The following is a 21909-nucleotide window of genomic DNA, read 5'->3' on the forward strand; positions in this document are numbered from 1 at the left end:
TACTTCTGTGTCTTGTGTATGTTTTTGGTTAGTGATTAGATGGAACTATGCAAGAAAGAGAGGAAGGTTAAATCTACATGTTGTACTGGCATTGAGGTTATTAGAGATGACCTCTCGGACAATTGATTTCCTAGAAACTCTTTTAACCATAATGAACAGTTGACCCCTCTAACTTTCCTGAATATTTGGAAGAAAGCACACATCTTAGGCCTACCTGTCTGCAAGAATGGTAGCAAAATTGATCCACGAAGTTCCCAGTCAATATCTTTAACATTTGGTTTCTGTGCAGTCTGAGAATGTATTGTGAGCTTAAATGTCTTCCATGCTGAGCAACATTGATTCCTAACACATAAATTAGCCATTTAACTCAGTCTTTTCCCACGCAACTTGCTGAAAGTTGTGGACTGAGGGGCTTGGGTACGTGCAGTGTTTCTTCACTTCTGAAAATCATTTGACTCAGTGTTAGACCACTGCTTATTGATGAAAGTATGAAAATATTATGTACCCAACAAAATATGTGACTTTTTTGAGGCATTCTCGGTCAGAGTCACTGACAGATGTTAAAGTATCTTCAGGCGTGCCACAAGAAAGTCTGTTGAGAGCATTACTGTTTGTATTGTGTATTAATTAATGACATTGCAGACAGTGTTACTAGTTTGTTGCAGTTATCTATAAATAATACTGTCTGAAAAAAGCTGGACAAATATTCAGTCAGACACGTAGCGTCCCCCCTCCCCCACCCTCCCACAACTTGACTGATCTAATTTTGCTCTCAAAGAATTCAGTCCAGTTTCTTTAGCTTCTCCATTGTGTCAAACAAACCTGTGACCATTCTTGCTGCCCCTCTTTGTATACGTCTAGTGTACCACCCGTTATCCTTCCGATGACCCCAAGTCTATCACCCGTTTACTTACAACTGAGCCCATGTCATAATTCGTTTCATATCTCTACAGATTGAAACACACAGGTGTTTGTATGAGTTGACTAATTCAGTTGTGACTTGTTGATATTGTACTTCATAGGATACTTAGTTTTTCTTCATTTTGTGAAGTGCACAATTTTACACTTCTGAACATTTAAGAAAGTTTTTCACCATTTTAAAATCTTACTGTGATCAGACTGGCTATTTGTGCAGCTTTTTTAGTAGTACTTCACTGCAGGTAACTGCTTGATCTGCAAAAGTCTGACATGTGTATGAATATTGCTGGCAGGTCAGTAACATGCAAGAGAAACAGTAAGAGTGCTAACACACTCCTCCGGTGCATGCTTAAAATTGCTTCTACGTTTGACGATGACTCTCCATGCAAGTTGACTTGCTGTGTTCTCCCTACCGAGGAATTTTCAGTTCGGTCACAAAGTTTGTTCAATACCCCAAATGACCATACTTTCATTAATAAAGATTTGTGCCATACTGAGTCAAATGTTTCTCAGAAGGTAAACAATATTGCACATACCTGATTGCCTCAATCGATGGCCTTTGGGATGTCACACGATAAAAGAGCTGGTCGGGTTTCGCACAGTTGATGTTTTTGGAATGTCTCTGTAAGTCCTCTTTATACAGATGGTTACGGGACCTCAGCTGTTCAGTATAAAATGTTGAACCAAAACACTGTCAGCAGTCTAAATTTCCATTTACTTCATTTGAGCAACCAGTTTCAACTCTACATTACACCAACTTTGGGGCCCCTGACCGATGTATAGGAAGAATCCCACCTCTAGTCCAGTCAAAATAGGCACCAAAATTCAGTGACTGGTATCCATAGACTTCTTCACAACACAATGATCCCTTCGATCATTTCCCGACTTGACAAGATTGCTGGCCCATATTTTGACTGGACTAGAGGTGGGATTCTTCCTACATGTGAGTTGGGGAAAGGGGGAGGGGGGCTTAAGATGGTGAGATGTAGCAGTGAAACTGGGAAACTGGTTGCATTGTATGTGATAATGACATAAAGGCTGAAATCTGAATAACATGAAAGGTAAACGTAACAATACACAGTCATGTGGCAGTTTACTCTTTTAAAATGTATTGCATGACTGGCTGAATTTCATCAAAAACTTTTTCAAACTGGAAATTTAAACAGCTGAAATATTTTGATTTGACCTTTTTTTCAGAATGTGTGCTAGTTGGCACTGAGGAGGTCATTCTGTTCAAGTTACCATATACCTTTTACTAATTAGGTCCAATTGGGAATAATTGATGCAGACAAAGAAGGGCAGAAGAACTGGTCACAGGTTTTTTTGAGTTGGTGGAGAGCCTCGTGGGTGAGGTGAAAAAACTGGACTGGCAGACACATGAGGATAAGACTTCACAAAAGTGTGCCTTCAAAGTTTACAGAACCAGATTTAAGTGAGGAACCTAGAAATACACTGCAGTTCTTACAGCCCTGTAGGACTAGTTTACAGCATGTAGCGGAACGTTTAGATATCATTCTTCCTGCGCTCCATACGTGAAACGGTACAGAAGAAACCCTAATGTGTGTTACTCTAGGAAGCAACCCCTACAGTAGTTTGCTGAGTATATGTGCAGGTTTTGTGAGGAAGGAGAGCCCGACTGAATCTACCCAGCCCCCCCCCCCCCCCCCCCCATTCATGTATGGTGACTCGACGGCTGCGCCACCTCGCTTCACAGCAACATCTACTGTGTTCGATGCCTCCACCCTTTTGTGTTTGTGCCACATATTTTGTTTGGATTGTGAAAGGTTGAAATTTAAATGTTAGAGTTTCAACAACTGGTGCTTAATTAATGGGAGAGGGGGGGGGGGGGGAGTTGGCAGAGTGACAGCTTCGTTATCTGCCTACACCTTGGAGCTTCATGTAGGTGTAGTGCTCGAAGGAGTACCGTACTCTCACGGTTCAGTTGTTGGTAACAATCACAGGCACACTCCGTGCCAGATATCTGACAGCATGGGTGACATCATGGAGAGAATGGCTGCGGAGTTCGGCACTAGTGTGGCTGTGGTGAATGTGGAAAACATTAACTGCGAGTACACACCTTCAGTCACTATCAGGTAGCTCTGTTTCTCCTTCCAGTCCTCTGCCATCTTCAGAGGGAGAATCACCATAATCATTTTTGCTGTCACTATTTATGCCACCTAAACGTATTATTATTTTATCTGTTTCATCACCGAAAGAGATTTCTTGCTGCATGTATTCTCATTCAATTTTTTTAAATGTGTTTGCACAAGGGAATCCAATCTTTAGTCTTTGAATTAAATTTCTCCTCACTCAAATGTCTCACAGATGTTATACTGCAAAGTAAGCTGGTTCGTAGAAGCTACCCAATCTATCACAACAGACCAAATATTCATTATTGGATTTAATTCCAGGTGGTGAGGAGGAAGGCATAAAGCAATGTGTCCAGCAGTTACTAGCATCTTACTGATGGAATACTTGATGGTTCTTGGCTTGGTTCTCAAATTACCTCATACAGAATAGGTGTCAGCATGCCGTCTGAGAATGGGATATGTTCCTTTGTCAGCCACTTTCGGATATATTGTTTGGTAGAATTAGACATTGGGGCTTTGTTTATTTTAACCTTGTGATATTGAGCATTGTTGAAAATTACTACAGAGGTAGGTTTTAAATTGTGCATCACTTGTTCGTGTCAACCACTCTTGATAATTTAGTTGGTTCGTGTGGTAGTGATAGTCTCCCATTGCTTGATTTGACTTCCACATGACAAGTGCATTAGGATATGAGTTATTATTAGGTGTTGTCCCTTTGATACCTTCTGAGGAGACTGTGAATTTTATTACCATTCCATGATTTCCTACTCATGTGATGATAAAATGAAAATTTCATCAATGTAAACAATGGCTCCGGTTTTCTCCCAAATTTTTTGTTTTTAATTGCTTAATATGCTCAATTCTTTTTTATTGGATGTCACTTCTCTCTAACAACATGAGCATGCTCCCCCCCCCTCCCTCCCCACCCTCGTCCAATCCCTCCCCCACTCGGTGGAGATCTAATTTCATTAATAGCTCACTAACTTGAAAGAGTATAGATTCTTTAATTCCTTCCATTGTAGGCACTCGTTTTTCTGTTTGATAAACGTTGCAAACAATTCTGCTGACAACAGCTTCATCAAAACTATCAATGTGTATACTTTTTTTTTTTTTGTGGAGTTACAAATTTCGTTATTCTGCCAGATTCCGTTAGCCTACCTTCCCTTTTAATTTTCTGGTTAGTGTTAGACAAAATGCCTGTGTCTACTTGGGCTCTCAATTGAACTCGATTTCAATCCGAAGTCACTGTACACTAGTAATACAAACAGGGAAAAACCCACACAATGTACACATGGGGGCAAACTCAAAGGCAGACAGGTGTGTTAGTGCTGAATAGTACCTCTCTGCACATACGCAGTGGCCAACTGGCGGTTGTGCTGTAACAGTCACAAAGCTCTCAGATGCCTAGCATGCAATGTATTTATTGTGAGTAGTCACTGTTTCTCCTTACAGAAATGGACAACGTATTCCACATGCGGTCGGCAGGTGCCGCTGCCGAAGGAGTCCGGGACCAGTATGCCGATGGCAGGGCAGCACGCGTTTGGGAGGCATTCATTGGAGACAAGAACTCCCGCACGCAGAATTACCGCAACTTCCTGGTTGGACTCTTGAGGAAGAATGGCTGCCAAAGAATTTTGGATGTTGCCTGTGGCACCGGGTGAGTTGTATTTATAAATTTATTTACCAGTTCTTCCTTGAGTGAGAGTGTAGCACTCGTACTGTAACGGCCAGAGCACTCTGTAACCTGTGCAATCCGTCATCGATCTTCTCGTTGCTTTGTTGTCTAATTGTTGACTACTGCAGGTGCTTTGAGCAATTCAAGTATAATTCATGTCAGTAGAATCAATATTTCTCTTCATTTTATGCATGCTTATTATTACTGTCCGTGCTGATGGTGATTAACTTATAGATTATAAAAATCAGACTTCTAACAAACAGATCAGTAAAATATGTACACTTAAGAGTGTGTATGAAAATGGAGCATAAATAATAGGGTTTACATTAGGCATGGTATTGTATTAGCAAGTGGAATTACCCTACCTCACTATGTTACAATTCCTTATGGGCAAAATCAGATAATGGAAAATCCAGGATGAAATGTAACAATATAACGAAAAGAATAGTTGCTATTCACCATATAGCACAGTCACAGAAAGGCACAACATAAAGGACTGTGGGAAAGTTAGCTTTCAGCTAACAAGGTCGTTGTCAAAAATAGATAACACACTCACACACACGCGTACACACACACACACACACACACACACACACACACACACACACACACACACAAACAAACAAACAAACAAACAAATGCAACTGACATCACCATCGCCTCTGGCAGCTGTAGCGAGACCCATATTGCCAGAGGTGCCCTTTTTACGGCATCAAACCCCCTCACCCGAGCTTGTGCCCTTACACTGTGCTACTTCTGTGTTAGAAAATTACGAAGAATGTAACACACTGTCGTGCTAAGATTGTAAAAACATTTTTGAGCGGTTAAAAAAGGGATGCTTATGAGCAGGGACTGGAGCAGCCAAGGGATGCAGATATAGTGCCTATGGTCAGTAAGGGAAGAGAGTGAGAATGGTGGTACGAGGTACCCATTACTCTGCACATCAACACATTGAAATGCATCCCTGGGTGGTTAGAGAATATGGGACAAAATTTGTTTTCATTAGAGAATGTGGGACAAATTTTGTCTATTTTTTGATTCTCCAGAAAAAGAGAAGTATCATAAGGGAAAAAGTGAATCGGAAACAGAAACAGTTGAATGATTATTTCCTGAAAGTGGACTGTAAGCATGTAAATGAAGTACAGAGTGTTTTAGGTGTGATTTTGTAAGGAAGTTTTAGTTTTCAATGGGTAATGTAGTTGGCTTTCAAATGTGGCATGCAGCACATTTTGCAGACGCAGTGAACAGCAGTTTTTGCCATTTGAAAGAACAATTTGATTTAAAAAAATGGTGTATTCTATATTATCTGTATTCTTCAGTTATTTATGTAGTCTCCTGTCTGCATTAAGCAAAGTAATGTGGAACTTTATATATTCCAGTTAATTTTTTCAGAAAAAGAATAAACTCAGTTTACTAATATAAGTGCGCAATTTTGCAATCGTAAGACTAGCCATATCCATCAAGAAAGGGTCTATAGACACCAATGTACAAATTAATGAAAGAATAAAGTATTTTGCGTTATATAAACCCTTGACTTAGAATGATACATTAGCTTGGGTAAACCAAGACTACCCTGGTGTTGTGCTCACAGTGTGCTGTGACCCCCACTCTTTACAGGGGGCACACAGTGGGAGGTTACTTTACTTGCTTTACTTTGATAGTCCATCATATGAAAACCTTTAAAAGTAATTAAATCATGCAGCTCCAAGTGTTCTTTAGTGTAAATCACTGGAAATGAACATTGTGTGCAGATAAACTAAAAAATTCTGAAGTATAACTTTCAGAATCACTCTCTACTATCTCACAGAACAGAACTGTGTGAACTTTCACTACACCACACACCAGTGAATATTAATCTTTATTCTTTCAGGATTGATTCGATAATGCTGCTAGAAGAAGGATTTGAGGTCACTTCAGTAGACGCATCGGACAAGATGCTCAAGTACGCACTTCGGGCTCGCTGGAATCGCAGAAAGGAGCCAGCTTTTGACAAGTGGGGTAAGTCTAACTGAGACTGAGATAGCATAAAAATGCTATTACATCCTAACTACATAAATTATTTACTTAATTAAATAAATTTTCAGGTTTTTTTGAAAGAGCTTTCTGTCTTCTCCATGGATTGCATTTCTACAGGATGTCTCAAATGAACATTTATATGTGGTGTGTCAAAATTAAATCGGGGTTGAAATCAATAAACAAAATGTTTGTTATTGGAATATACAGTTTAGGGTTTTTTTCTAAAAAATTATAATTTCAATGGAATCCAGCGTGCCTATTACACTCATTTAAACGATGAAAAAAATTTTGTGTAATGTTTCGCATGTAAATGCTGGGATGGCTGCCACTTCACTATGGATATTTTCTTTCAGTTGCTCTAGTAAAGTCAGATTACTGACATACACTTTAGATTTGACATACCCCATAAGAAATCCATGGGGCTCAAACCTGGACTGTGTGGGGGCCAATTTATATCCCCCTTTATGGAAATCAGTTTTCCAGGGAAAACTTCATGAACTCACAGTGTAGATGCATTGGATGTGTGTGCTGAGTCTTGCTGAAACCATGTTCTTTGGTTATACGAGGGCCATTTGAAAAGTTTGTGCAAAAAGAAAAACTACTTTTGTGTTTGGGGTAAACCTTTATTATTTTTCAACATAGTCTTCTTTTAGACAGACACACTTCAACCAACGCTGTTCTAGTTTGTTGATCCCTTCTGAATAATAGGAATTGTCAAAGTCTGCAAAATAGCTATTAGTTGCTGCAATCACCTCCTTGTCTGAATAAAATCTTTGTCCCACCAGCAATTTCTTCAAATTGAGGAACAAATAGTAGTCCGAGGGAGCCAAGTCTGGAGAATAGGAGGGATGTGAAACGAGTTGGAATCCTATTTCCATTAAATTTGTGACCACAAATGCTGAGGTGTGTGCTGGTGCATTGTCTTGATGGAAAAGGGCTTTTTTTGCGGTCCAGTCGCTGCCGTTTTTTTTTTTTTGCAGCTCAGTTTTCAAATGGTCCAATAACGATGAATAATATTCCCTGTAATAGTTTTAGTTTTTCCAGATAGTCAATGAGGATTATCCCTTGCGAATCCCAAAAGACATTTGCCATAAACTTTCCAGCCGAAGGAATGGTCATCGCCTTTTTTGGTGCAGATTCTCCCTTGGTAATCCATTGTTTAGATCGTTGTTTGGTCACAGGAGTATAGTAATGTATCCATGTTTCATCCACAGTTATGAAACGATACTTAAAAAGTCCTGCAGATTCTTCGTGATCGTCTGCAAACCATCCTTGCAACATTTCACACGATTCCATTTTTGGTCAAGTGTGAGCAATCGTGGAACCCATCTGGAACCCATCTTGTGGGTAGCTTTCTCTTGTCCAAATATTTATGCAAAATATTATGTACCCATTTATTCGAGATGCCCACAGCACTAGCAATCTCACGCACCTTAACTCTTCTGTCATCCATCACCACATTATGGATTTTATCAATGATTTCTGGAGTCGTAACCTCCCCTCGGCATCCAGAGCGTTCAGCGTCAGTTGTGCCCATGTGGCCACTCCAGAAATTTTGAAACCACTTATAAACTGTTCTAATCGAATGTGCAGCGTCACCATAATGTTTATTGAGCTTCCCTTTAGTCTCCTGAGGCATTTTGCCTTTCAGAGAGTGATGTTTAATCACGACACAAAATTCTTCTTCGTCCATTACTCAACTTCCTTGATTCACACGAATGCCTTTACTGTACTAATAATCTCCACTCTTATTGACATCAAAAATCAAAATATGATTAAATTTATTTATTTATTACCCCTTATCTTCTACAGTATCACATTTTCTGGCAGCTACATAAAGATTATTCTCTGCCCAGAAAAGGTCAGTGTGTAACACTTCCTTAATCATTACACATGACACATGAAGGTACACACCATTTTGAAGGATCATCGTTGGATTCTATAATAGGATGTATATGCCATGCGAAATCCAGGAGCAATGTGGGAATTTTTTCATCATCGAAAAACCCAGGAACTTTTAGAATATCAGCAATTTTACATTGTTTTAGTTCCCAGTTAAATTTTTGTGATTTTACTGGTTGGTTGGTTTGTGGGGGTTAAAGGGACCAGACTGCTACGGTCATCGGTCTCGATTTCACTGGTAAGAACTGATACTGTAACAAAAAATTGTATTTTTTGCCCGCTACAGCAGAATAATATTGGAGCAAGAAAACAGAAATGAGGGAATAACCCCAAAATAAAATTTTAGTTGCAAAGAAAATGCACCATTACAACAAAACAAATTGTACATACAAGTGTCTGCTGGTAGCACAATGTGTCAAACTGCTTTCAATGAGCATGATGTCACAACTGTTTACATTTATAACAGGTAGGGGGAAAGTATTGCGATTGGTGGTTCGAGAAATATTAATTTCAAAGTAAATTTCCTCTTACACGAGATGAATTATGTTATGTATGAGAATTTGTGATGAATTTCTTAAATCTCAGAGCAGTAGACTCTCATCATCATCATCATCATCATCATCATCATCATCATCATCATTTAAGACTGATTATGCCTTTCAATGTTCAGTCTGGAGCATAGCCCCCCTTATAAAATTCCTCCATGATCCCCTATTCCGTGCTAACATTGGTGCCTCTTCTGATGTTAAGCCTATTACTTCAAAATAATTCTTAACTGAATCCAGGTACCTTCTCCTTGGTCTGTCCCGACTCCTCCTACCCTCTACTGTTGAACCCATGAGCCTCTTGGGTAATCATGCTTCTCCCATGCGTGTAACATGACCCTACCATCTAAGCCTATTCGCCCTGACTGCTACATCTATAGAGTTCTTTCCCAGTTTTTCTTTGATTTCCTCATTGTGGACACCCTCCTGCCATTGTTTCCATCTACTAGTACCTGCAATCATCCTAGCTACTTTCATATACGTATCCTCTACCTTATTGATAAGGTACCCTGAATCCACCCAGCTTTCGCTCCCATACAACAAAGTTGGTCGAAAGATTGAACGGTGCACAGATAACTTAGTCTTGGTACTGACTTCCTTCTTGCAGAAGAGAGTAGATTGTAGCTGAGCGCTCACTGCAGTAGCTTTGCTACACCTCGCTTCCAGTTCTTTCACTATGTTGCTATCCTGTGAGAGTATGCATCCTAAGTACTTGCAACCGTCCACCTGTTCTAACTTTGTTCCTCCTATTTGGCACTCAATCCGTTTCTATCTCTTTCCCGCTGACATTACTTTCGTTTTGGAGATGCTAATCTTCATACCATAGTCCTTACATTTCTGATCTAGCTCTGAAATATTACTTTGCAAACTTTCAATCGAATCTGCCATCACAACTAAGTCATCCGCATATGCAAGACTACTTATTTTGTGTTCACCTATCTTAATCTCACCCAGCCAGTCTATTGTTTTCAACATATGATCCATATATATAATATGAACAACAGTGGAGACAGGTTGCAGCCTTGTCTTACCCCTGAAACTACTCTGAACCATGAACTCAATTTACCGTCAACTCTAACTGCTGCTTGACTATCCATGTAAAGACCTTTAATTGCTTGCAAAAGTTTGCCTCCTAGTCCACAATCTCGCAGAACAGACAATAACTTCCTCCTAGGAACCCGGTCATATGCCTTTTCTAGATCTATAAAGCACAGATACAATTCCCTGTTCCATTCATAACACTTCTCCATTATTTGCCATAAGCTAAAGATCTGGTCCTGACAACCTCTAAGAGGCCTAAGCCCACACTGATTTTCATCCAATTGGTCCTCAACTAATACTCGCACTTTCCTTTCAACAATACCTGAGAAGATTTTACCCACAACGCTGATTAAAGAGATACCTCTGTAGTTGTTACAATCTTTTCTGTTTCCATGTTTAAAGATTGGTGTGAATACTGCTTTTGTCCAGTCTGATGGAACCTGTACCGACTCCCAGGCCATTTCAATTATCCTGTGTAGCCATTTAAGACCTGATATTCCACTGTATTTGATGAGTTTCGACTTAATTTCATCCACTCCAGCTGCTTTATTGCACTGCAATCGATTGACCATTTTTACCACTTCCTCAAATGTGATCTTATTTCCATCCTCATTCCTATCCCATTGTACATCGAAATCTGAAACATTGCTGATGGTATTTTCACCTACATTGAGCAAGTCTTCAAAATATTCCCTCCATCTGCCCAAGAAATCCACAGGATTCACAAGCAGTTTTCCTGACTGGTCCAAAATACTTGTCATTTCCTTCTTACCTCCCTTTCGAAGACTGCTAATTACACTCCAAAATGGTTTTCCAGCAGCTTGACCCAAAGTCTCCAACCTGTTTCCAAAGTCTTCCCACGATTTCTTCTTGGATGGCTGTAATTATCTGTTTGGCTTTGTTTCTTTCTTCAACATAACTTTTTATGTCTACCTGAGTTCTAGTATGTAGCCATTTTTGATATGCCTTCTTTTTCCTTTTACAGGCTGCCTTGACTGTATCATTCCACCAAGCTGTTTGCTTCATCCTACCTTTACATACTACTGTTCCAATACATTCTTTAGCCACTTCTAGTATTGTGTTCCTGTACATTGTCCATTCCTTTTCCAATGACTGTAATTGACTACATTCAACTAACTGGTACCTTTCTGAGATCATTGATATGTACTTGTGCCTGATTTCCTTATCCTGAAGTTTCTCCACTCTTATCCTCCTACATATGGACCTGACCTCCTGCACTTTCGGCCTCACAATACCAATTTCGCTGCAGATTAAATAATGATTAGTGTCATCAAAGATTCCCCTGAATACACGTGTGTCCCTCTCAGCCTTCCTGAATTCCTGATCTGTTATTACATAGTCAATGACAGATCTGATTCCCCTGCCTTCCCAAGTATACCGGTGAATGTTCTTATGTTTAAAAAAGGAGTTTGTGATTACTAAGCCCATACTGGCACAGAAATCCAAGAGTTGTTTCCCATTCCTGTTGGCCTCCATATCCTCCCCAAATTTACCCATAACCTTTTCATACCCTTCTGTTCGATTTACAATCCTGGCATTAAAATCACCCATGAGCAGAATACTGTCCTTGTCCTTTACTCTAACAACTACATCACTGAGTGCATCATAAAAACTATCTATCTTATCTTGATCTGTCCCTTCACAATACGAATATACTGACACAATCCTAATTTTCTTGCTAGACACTGTCAAATCCATCCACATCAGTCATTCGTTTACATACCTTATTGCAACTACACTTGGTTCCATTTCTTTCCTGATGTAAAGCCCTACACCCCATTGTGCTATTCCTGCTTTGACTCCTGTCAGGTAGACCTTGTATTCTCCCACTTCCTCCTTCTTTCTCACCCCTTACCCGAATGTCACTAACAGCTAAAACATCCAGCCCCATCTTACTTGCAGTCTCTGCCAGCTCTACCTTCTTCCCAGAGTAGCCACCATTGATATTAATAGCCCCCCAACTCATTACCATTTGTTTGTCGAGTCGTATCTGAGGAGTCCCTGGTTTGTCAGTTAGAGGTGGGACTCCGTCTCCTCCAAAGGTCCGAGGCATTTTGCTCTGATTGTTGCCAGCATCATATTTAAAGTACCAGGGAAGCAGGTTGCTAGCCTTACTTGCCCCGAGTCCCATTGAGTTTTACTGCTAACGGTTGAGGGACTAACCGGTGGGTTTGGTAGTCTTTGCCGTATGAGCACAAAGGTGACCACGACTCAGAATATGTCCGAGATGCCCAGCCTTATTCCAAAGTAACTGGTATCCCGACTGTCGGGTCCACTTACTTGGCCACTTATGCGTTGCCCGTTGTTCATGATCTAGGACATGACTACAGGAACCCACACCATGAACCACAGTAGACTCTCATTCAGAACTTTATACAGAGCACCAGCCACTTTGAAAAATTTTAGGCTCAGAAGACCAGCCATGTATGCCTTTATTTAAAATTTTACTGTCACATTTGTACTTCATATATCTTAAAGGGTAATGCACTAAAAAAGACCAAGCTTGAAGGTTAGTTTTTCATATTTATTTCAGTTGTTACATAGATTAAAAGTTATGCAGTAATGATGGCCAAAGAGTGTAATTATCCTTCAAAAAAAGTGTGAGGTCAATTCTCGAGCAGATAAGAGCAAAACAATTTTGATGGCCAGTGTTATATGTGAAAACTTTACTTTTCATATAGCTGTACTGAACGAATATTAATTTAAACCATTTTCCTATTTGTGTGATCGCACTACTTAAATATTATTGCTGTTGGCTGATACATCATGTGTCCTATGATCTGAACATCTGATATCATTGGATGGTGATTCATATAATGTGAGCTGTGAATGGCTGACAAAAGTGCATCACAGTCTGATTTCAGTGCTTCAAAAGCTACCGTGCTGTAATCAGTGGAATTCATATTTTTACTTTCGTAATACGAAAATATGCTGTATACATATTGCTGTGCATGAAAGATCTTTATACTTTTACCATTCAAAGAATTTGTAAGTTCTGTAACTCACAGGGAAAGTATATTGTCACTTAACACGGAACAAGCGTAGTTTCAGGCAGGAAAAAGGATATTTTCATCTGGGGAAAAAATATTTTTAACTGGGAAATTGGGGAACTGCTTTTTTTTTCCAGAATGAGATTTTCACTCTGCAGCGGAGTGTGCACTGATATGAAACTTCCTGGCAGATTAAAACTGTGTGCCCGACCGATACTCGAACTCGGGACCTTTGCCTTTCGCGGGCAAGTGCTCTACCATCTGAGCTACCGAAGCACGACTCACGACCGGTACTCACAGCTTTACTTCTGCCAGTATCCGTCTCCTACCTTCCAAACTTTACAGAAGCTCTCCTGTGAAACTTGCAGAACTAGCACTCCTGAAAGAAAGGATATTGTGGAGACATGGCTTAGCCACAGCCTGGGGGACGTTTCCAGAATGAGATTTTCACTCTGCAGCGGAGTGTGTGCTGATATGAAACTTTCTGGCAGATTAAAACTGTGTGCCCGACCGACACACCTGACACACTAAGGGAACTACGCAAATGGACTTTAGACAAATGGGGAATCAATCTAATGGAAACATGGGTCATAAATTAGGAAATCCTCTGACAGAAGCAACTCTGACAATGACGCCTGGCACCTGCAACTGGCATCTCAGAAACACAGAAGCTAGTCAAATGTGTGTGCTACTGTCATGAACATCTATGGAAAATGGTCAGAGGAAGGTGAAACAAAGTATCAGACATCCATGTCTTATTATGGACTGTGGGTGTCAGAGACCTTGCAGACAGTATTAATAGTAACCTCAGACTTTTTGCAGACAGTGTAGTTTTCTGTAACAAAGTACTGCTGAAAGAAGGTGCAGAAATATTGTCAGATCTTGATAAGATTTCAAAGTGGCTCAAAGATTGGCAACTTGCTTTAAACGTTCAGAAATGTAAAATTGTGCACTTCACAAAACAAAAAAGTTTAGGATCCTATGAATATAATACCAGTGATTCACAGTTGAAATGTACCAACTCATACAAATACCTGGGTGTAACACTTTATAGGGATATGAAATGGAACGATCACATAGCTTCATTACAGGGAGCTGTAGAGGGCAAAAACTGTAGATTTGACAGAGATTAGATTACATCCAGTAAATAATTGAGGATGTAGGTTGCAAGTGCTACTCTGAGAAGAAGAGATTGGCACAGGAGAGGAATTCGTGCCGGGCCGCATCAAATCAGTCAGAAGACTGATGGGATGGGAAAAAATTAGGTTTGATTAACACATGGGTATTATTGAGGTGTATTGTGAACCCACATGGGAGTCCTTGGAAGGAAGACAATATTCGTTTTGTGAGGCATTATTGAGAAAAATTTGGAGAATAGGCATTTGAGGTTGTCAGCAGAACAATTCTACTGCAGCTGATTCTCATTTTATATAAGGACCATAAAGTTAAGATAAGAGAAATTAGGGCTCATATGGAGGCATATAGAAAATTAGTAGTGGTACGAGATACCCTCCACCGTATGCCATGTGGTGGCTTGCAGAGTATGTTTGTAGATGTGGATGTAGAATGCCTAACTCATCAACAGTGCCTCGAATTCCTTTGTTCAGCCTTTGGCAATCAATTGTCTTCAGCTTCATGAAAGGCTGTCTGTAATTGGTTTGTGGAATTTTATTGTAATGTACTGGGTGATCAAAAAGTCTGCATAAATTTGAAAACTGAATAAATCGCGGAATAATGTAGATAGAGAGGTACAAATTGACATACATGCTTGGAATAACATGGGGTTTTATTAGAACCAAAAATATACAAAAGTTCAAAAAATGTCCGACAGATGGCGCTTCATCTGATCAGAATAGCAACAATTTGCATAACAAAGTAAGACAAAGCAAAGATGGTGTTCTTTACAGGAAATGCTCAATGTGTCCACCATCATTCCTCAACAATAGCTGTAGTCGAGGAATAATGTTGTGAACAGCATGGTGAGGCATTGGCATCGGATGTTGTCTTTCAGCATCCCTAGAGACGTCGGTTGATCACGATACACTTGCGACTTCAGGTAACCCCAAAGCCAATAAACGCATGGAGTGAGGTCTGGGGACTTGGGAGGCCAAGCACGATGAACGTGGTGGCTGAGCACATGATCATCACCAAACGACGAGCGCAAGAGATCTTTCATGCGTCTAGCAGTATGGGGTGGAGAGCCATCCTGCATAAACATCGTACGTTCCAGCAGGTGTTTATCAGCCAGGCTGGGGGTGTTACGATTCTGTAACATATCGGCGTATCTCTCACCCGTCACGGTAGCAGTTACAAAACCAGAATCACACATTTCCTCGAAGAAAAAGGCACGATAACGGTAGATGTCGTAAGTCAAACCCAAACCGTGACTTTCTCGTCATGCAATGGAGTTTTCACGACAGTTCTAGGATTTTCGGTAGCCCAAATTCTGCAGTTGTGGGCGTTGACAGACTCTCAGAGCGTGAAATGAGCTTTGTTGGTCCACAACACATTACTCAACCAATCGTCATCTTCTGACATCTTTTGAAACACCCACACCGCAAATGCCCTCCGCTTCACTAAATCGCCAGGTAACAGTTCATGATGCCGTTGGATTTTATACAGATAGCATCGGAGGGTACGCTTCAGTGCCAACCAAACAGTAGTGTGTGGAATGCCGGTGCGACGTGCGACTGCACGAGCGCTGACTTCCCCGTGCATAGATGAACCCGCTGCAGTCTCCATTTCTTCCTGAACTGTCTCAGCAGCATTATGCCTTGTGCTCGGTTGGCCACTATAGGGTCTATTGTCTAACCAACCCGTGGCTTCGAACTTTGAAATCATTCTCGCCACAGCTGCATTTTGCATTTGTCAACGGACCGTTACCCATTCAAATCCCCCTCCTATGACGATAGGATCATAATGTTGAACTAGCACATTCCCCATTCTGATAATACAGCTTCACTAAAAGCGCCTTTTCAGGTAACATCAACTTGCTGTGACTGCTGGCACGTCTGATTCTCTCTCTCATTACAGCTCCTTTAATACACTATTGTCATGCGCAGTCACTGACGTTTTGCTCTCCAGTGCCATCTGTTGGACATTTTGTGATTTTTTTCTCTTATAAGACCCCATGTCATTCCAAGCATGTGTGTCAATTTTTACCTCTCTATCTACATTATTCTGTGGTTTATTAAGTTTTCAAATTTATACTGACTTTTTGATCACCCGGTATTTCATGAAGGTCGGTCTGGATTGGCAAAGATCATAGAAAATGTTGACACTGCGAGGAACACGATAAAGAGGAGTGAGACATTGCTTAACGTGAGACAGAGGCACCTTTACACATATATAAGACTGCTGTGCACTCTGTTTTGTACAACTGTTTATCTGCAAAGAAGACCCATCCATCGTGCAGGGATCTTCCCAAAGACTCGTATCAGATAGTGTAAGGAAATGCTCAAACAGTTTCACTGAGCAAATGCAAAATCCACTTATAACTGTGTAATTGGGGTCCAAACTCAGTTGTATTGATATGAGCCCAGATGTGAGAACCAGTGAACTGCTGGCAATGTACCCAGTTGGATCACAATCGACAACAGTGTTTTGTTCACAAAACAGATACACTTGACTTGTCACAACCATCACGTTAAAAGATCAAAGAATAAGTAACGGCAAATGCTATGTAGCAATTTATTTGCAGTGACAAAAAATGCATGGAAAGCAGTTTCTGTCGATTTAAGAACCTTGTGAGTCTGTTCTGAAAGCATGTTTTTTGAGGCACTTTTCCAGAACTTGTTCGAAAGCATACAAAAGTGTATAAGTGAGTATATGTGAGTATTGAGAGAGTAACTAAACAATTTGTACAGAAAAGTTTGTCTTTCATTGTTTTTATAAAAAACAATTTCATGAATAAAGACAATTTTTTATAAGAAATGTAACCCTCGAGAACAGTGGTGGAAGTTTACATTTAAGCGAGGGTTTGAGGTCTTTGCTCAGCTTGTTAAGAACAGAGTTAAAGTGTCGAGGAAGTGCATGTTTTACAGAATAATAGTGTGGTTGCTGAAACAGTAATGCAATCTGAAGATTGCAGTGGATGTGCAAAATGTAGGTAGAGTTGTAATCTGAGCAGTCTTCTCTTTCCTCCCTCACGTGGCAGAGAACACAGCTTATGCTGGAGCCAGGACTGTAGTTCTTCTGGAATACCTGGAATTCTCAGGGAATTATATTTGACCTGGAAAAAACTGAGTTCTTAGGGAGTTTCAGGAATTTCGTAAAATCTCAGGGAGTTCTGTGGTTTTAAACTAGCACTGAAACTGAATTTTATTGAGTTTTATGAATTTAGTGTGTTAATAATATGAATATTATCCCATTTAAATTAATAATATGCTGCCACTACTTTTGAAACATTAATTAACTGATTTATCAAGAGCTTCTTGACATCTTCCTCCACACACCTGGAATTCTCGGGGAATTTTTTTTTCCAAGTTTGAGCTCACATTCACGATGCCTGCATGGGGTGACATCACTTGGTGACTCCTGTACAGCACACAAAATGCAACTATTGGCTCAGCTGGAAAGTTAAAAATGTAGTGATATATTGCAGCTGGTTTGGCTCTGCGATATACTGCAGCTGTTTGATCAGTGAAGATAAGACTGAGAACATTGTGATGTTTTGTCTGGTCATTGTGCAGTTCACAATATTTTGTTGTTTTTTCTGTCTCTACGTAGTTTAAGCTGTCTCCTATTTTACTTGTTTTCCAAATATTATATAAATACTTTGGTTTTTGTAGTATTGCAAAGTGCCCCTCCTCGAACCACGGCCTGCAGATCTGGTGCTGTTCCCTATGGGAATCCACAGTAGCCGTAGCTGCCTGCGCTCTCGGGACCCTCGACTAATAGGTACACCTGTGCTAAGCCTGGCTCCCTAGCGGCTCTGCCGACCTAGAACTGGAGCCAGGCGTTGCAACAAAATCACCAAAGGTAAAATGTAAATAAAATAATGCTGCAACTCACTTGCCAAATTGGCTAAAATGTTTACAGCAGTCTATGTTCTTTTGGCAATGCTTTTCCAGTAAGTGTGTTGCATGTTAAAATGACTTCACTATTTTAAGGAAGGCTGCACGTTACACAGTCATGTGAAGGAATGACCTTTACTGTCGCGTCAATGAGGGTTCGGGCGTGAAAGGTGAGCAAGTCTGTGAAACAGAACTCAGAACACTGATGTCCTTTTGGCAGCTTTTGAACTTGCTGTATTTACTCGAATCTAAGCCGCACCTGAAAAATGAGACTCAGAATCAAGGGAAAAAAAAAAAAAAATTCCCGAATCTAAGCCGCATCTGAAAATTGAGACTCGAAATTCAAGGGGAGAGAAAAGTTTTAGGCCGCATCTCCAAATCGAAACAAAGTTGGTCCATTCTAATAGGAGACACAGTTCAGGTCGAATGAATGACGATACATCTTCAGTAGTTTGGTTCGAGTCGTGAGCTTACCAGTTAAGCTTTACCAGGTAGCCATTGCTATGCATCAGGCACTCCGTCCGTATTTATACGGGTACCCTTCCTTTTTCACGTGCTTCGTCTGGTTTGAATTGATTGCTTATTTTTCTTTGATCTGAAAAGCGCCGTTTTCTTTGTTATAGGTGTTTACGCGACTCTAAGCTGAAAATGCATTACTGTACTGTGTCATACATTGTTTGTCGCATTCTGATAGTGCGTGTTTACGGCCTGTCGCTGCTCGCATGGCTTTGCTTTAGTGCGCACTACCGCCGCTTACAATTAAAAAAATAAAAGAGAGAGGATCGTCTCATTAGCGAAACAATGGCAAGATACTGCTATTTGTTGTTACTTACACTGCTGCTTTCTTTGATAATGATCAACAAGAACCAAATAATATACTGCGTATGATAGAAGATGTTCTGAACGAGATTTTAGCGAAATTTTTTTCTCCGTTTGAAAATCTTTGCAGACGCCTCTTTAGTACATTACAGTCTGCACAGAAATTAGAGTCATCTTAGATTTAAAAATCTAGTCAATTGCTGTGCTTCATTTCTGACTGTATCACTATTAGGCATAAGAATAATATGAATATAAACATGACATGATATGTGTATTCTTCCGCGTTTGCTGTTCTCTCATTCTAGTTTCGTAGTTTATTAGGCAGACAGGATTTAAATGAGGTGGCAGCAAACACGAAACAATACATGGCAAAATGTTAAAATTCGTATTATTCTTATGGTGAAGAGAATACTGCATGTGATTCACAATTCATAGAAGTTCCTATTAGCAACCATCTCTTTTCACAGGTAGGAAAAAATTCAGAATGTAGAGTTGGCCATATTGACAAACATCCCAAACAGTCTTGCCTGTCGGATTTTCGTAGTACATTGAAATGCTGCTACATTTGAAGATGAACAATACGGAATTTGTATTTACTTCATTGGATAATGTATGAAAATGCAGTGGTCGAAACTCAGGGTGGATAAAAAAAAGCTCATCTTCCATTTTTTTTTAATTTATTTACTGACGCAGAGTATTTGGTGCCAGTATTTATCATTGTGCCTACAAAGCATGCCTGTGTAGCGCTACATATATTTGACGGCAGAAGTTAGTTGTGGCGGCACCCACCAACATTTTTCAGAACTTCCGCTTGCTTTGCACTCGATTCTAAGCCGCAGATGGTTTTTTGGATTACAAAAACCGGAAAAAAAGTGCGGCTTAGATTCGAGTAAATACGGTAGTTATAATTCTGAGGTGGGGACAGTTGCTTCTGAAACGCCACAACCAATTTTTACTGTCTGTCAGCAATGGCTTTGCCACTGCCGTAATGTCGAAACACAATGTCTGTCCCTTCTCGGGATTTCCACAGTGCATGACACACTTGGTGCAGCACTTCCTACTGAATTCAAAGAGCATTTTTGTCCCTACTGTGAACTAACCATACCTGTGATTATTCATGGTGCTCTTAGAATGTTCTCTATCCTGCCTTTTAGGACACCTCGGTATGAATCTTAGACTGATGAAGACTACTAGAGAATCATTCTCAAGAGGAATTGGCTGTAAAGGTTAGAGAGAGGCCCAACTAATAAAGCCACCCCTTGCCCCCCTCCCACAAAACTAGGTATTTTTTCCTTCCCTTAAGATGGAGACTACTGTTTCATAAGCCAGGACCTCTGCATTCTATTTCAAATGTTCTACTGGCAGTAATGGAAGAAGTTTCATTTGTTCAAGGTAAGTACTGAGCAGAAACGCACAGTATCAGTGAAACAGTCTCAATAGTATCACCAACAGCTGAGAGTAACAGTGACAGCAAATGTAAAATTTAATGAATTTGTGTAAAAAGTAGTACAGAATGCAAGTGGAAGACAGGTTGTTGGGAGAATCTAATAAGTACCAGATTGATTGTTTCCATCACTGTACTTTTCTTTCCCACTAATAGATCTTCTCATATTTTTCTTTTCTGTTTCTCAAGTGTTCTTCCTTAAACATTGTTCTTCCAGTGGTATATTCCCATCAGATGTTCAGCAGTGAAGGTGAGGTTGATCTAATAGTTATTTATTTTCAATTCCTTTCTCAATACCACTACTGATTTTTTATAAAACTAGCCTCCTGAGATTTGCAACATTTAAAAATGGTCACTATTCTGAATTGTCATAAAGTGCAAAAAATAAGAGCACTCCTGTTCATAGGTTTGTTGAGTTTTCAGTTCACGCACTACTACTACTTGCTTTCATGGTTTTGCTTACATTACCCATTTTATACTACTGTACATACATAATTTGATTACATGCATCCATTGTGGATACTATTATGTTACTCCCTTCTAATAAATGTTCATAAATAAATACGAGATGTGTTTGAAAAGTCCATGCAAAAATGAAAACTACTTACATGTTTGGGGTAACCCTTGTTTATTTTTCGATGTAGTCTCCTTTTAGACTTACACACTTCGCCCAATGCTGTTCTAATTTGTTGATCCCTTCCAAATAATAGGAATCGTCCAAGTCTGCAAAATAGCTATTAGTTGCTGCAATCATCGCCTCGTTTGAATAAAATCTCTGTCCTGCCAGCCATTTCTTCAAATTGGGGAAATAATAGTAGTCCAAGGGAGTCAAGTCTGGAGAATAGGGGGGTTCTGAAATGAGTTGGAATCCTATTTCCATTAATTTTGCGACCACAACTGCTGAGGTGTGTGCTGGTGCATTGTTGTGATGGAAAATGACCTTTTTTGCGGTCCAATCGCCGGCATTTTTCTATCAGCTCGGTTTTCAAATGGTCCAATAACAATGAATAATATGCACCTGTAATAGTTTTACCCTTTTCCAGATAGTCAATGTGGATTATCCCTTGCGAATCCCAAAAGACAGTTGCCATAACCTTTCTGGCCAAAGGACTGGTCTTCACCTTTTTTGGTGCAGATTCTCCGTTGGTAACCCATTCTTCAAATTGTTGTTTGGTCTCAGGAATATAGTAATGTATCCATGTTTCATCCACAAAGTCTTGTGGATTCTTCCTGAAGAGCTGCAAACCATCCTTGCAACACTTCACACCTCTCAGACTTTGCATGGACTTTTCAAATACCCCTCGAAAATAATAAATAAATGTTTTATTTGTTCATAATAACCTTTACAATTATGGACATAGTATGTTTACAAACATTAATAAGAGTTTAGAAATAAAGATAAATTATACACAACATCATTAAAAATCCTTTAT

The 21909-nt window shown here is 39.9% G+C and overlaps 1 protein-coding gene across 4 annotated transcripts in view; it reads left to right on the forward strand.

The window, feature by feature from the left end:
- LOC126291779 (glycine N-methyltransferase) overlaps positions 1–21909 on the forward strand; it is a 90352-nt gene that overhangs the window by 28749 nt on the left and 39694 nt on the right. For 3 of the 4 annotated variants that reach the window (XM_049985472.1, XM_049985471.1, XM_049985469.1), the window contains 2 exons: positions 4461–4665; positions 6554–6681. In XM_049985472.1, coding sequence (XP_049841429.1) covers positions 4463–4665; positions 6554–6681 — 331 coding nt within the window. In that variant the 5' untranslated portion in view covers positions 4461–4462. Of the gene's footprint in view, positions 1–4441; positions 4666–6553; positions 6682–21909 lie in introns of all 4 variants that reach the window. The other variant, XM_049985470.1, reaches the window with a different exon arrangement.

This window comes from Schistocerca gregaria, chromosome 9 (assembly GCF_023897955.1).
Source record: "Schistocerca gregaria isolate iqSchGreg1 chromosome 9, iqSchGreg1.2, whole genome shotgun sequence".
Lineage (NCBI taxonomy): Eukaryota > Metazoa > Arthropoda > Insecta > Orthoptera > Acrididae > Schistocerca > Schistocerca gregaria.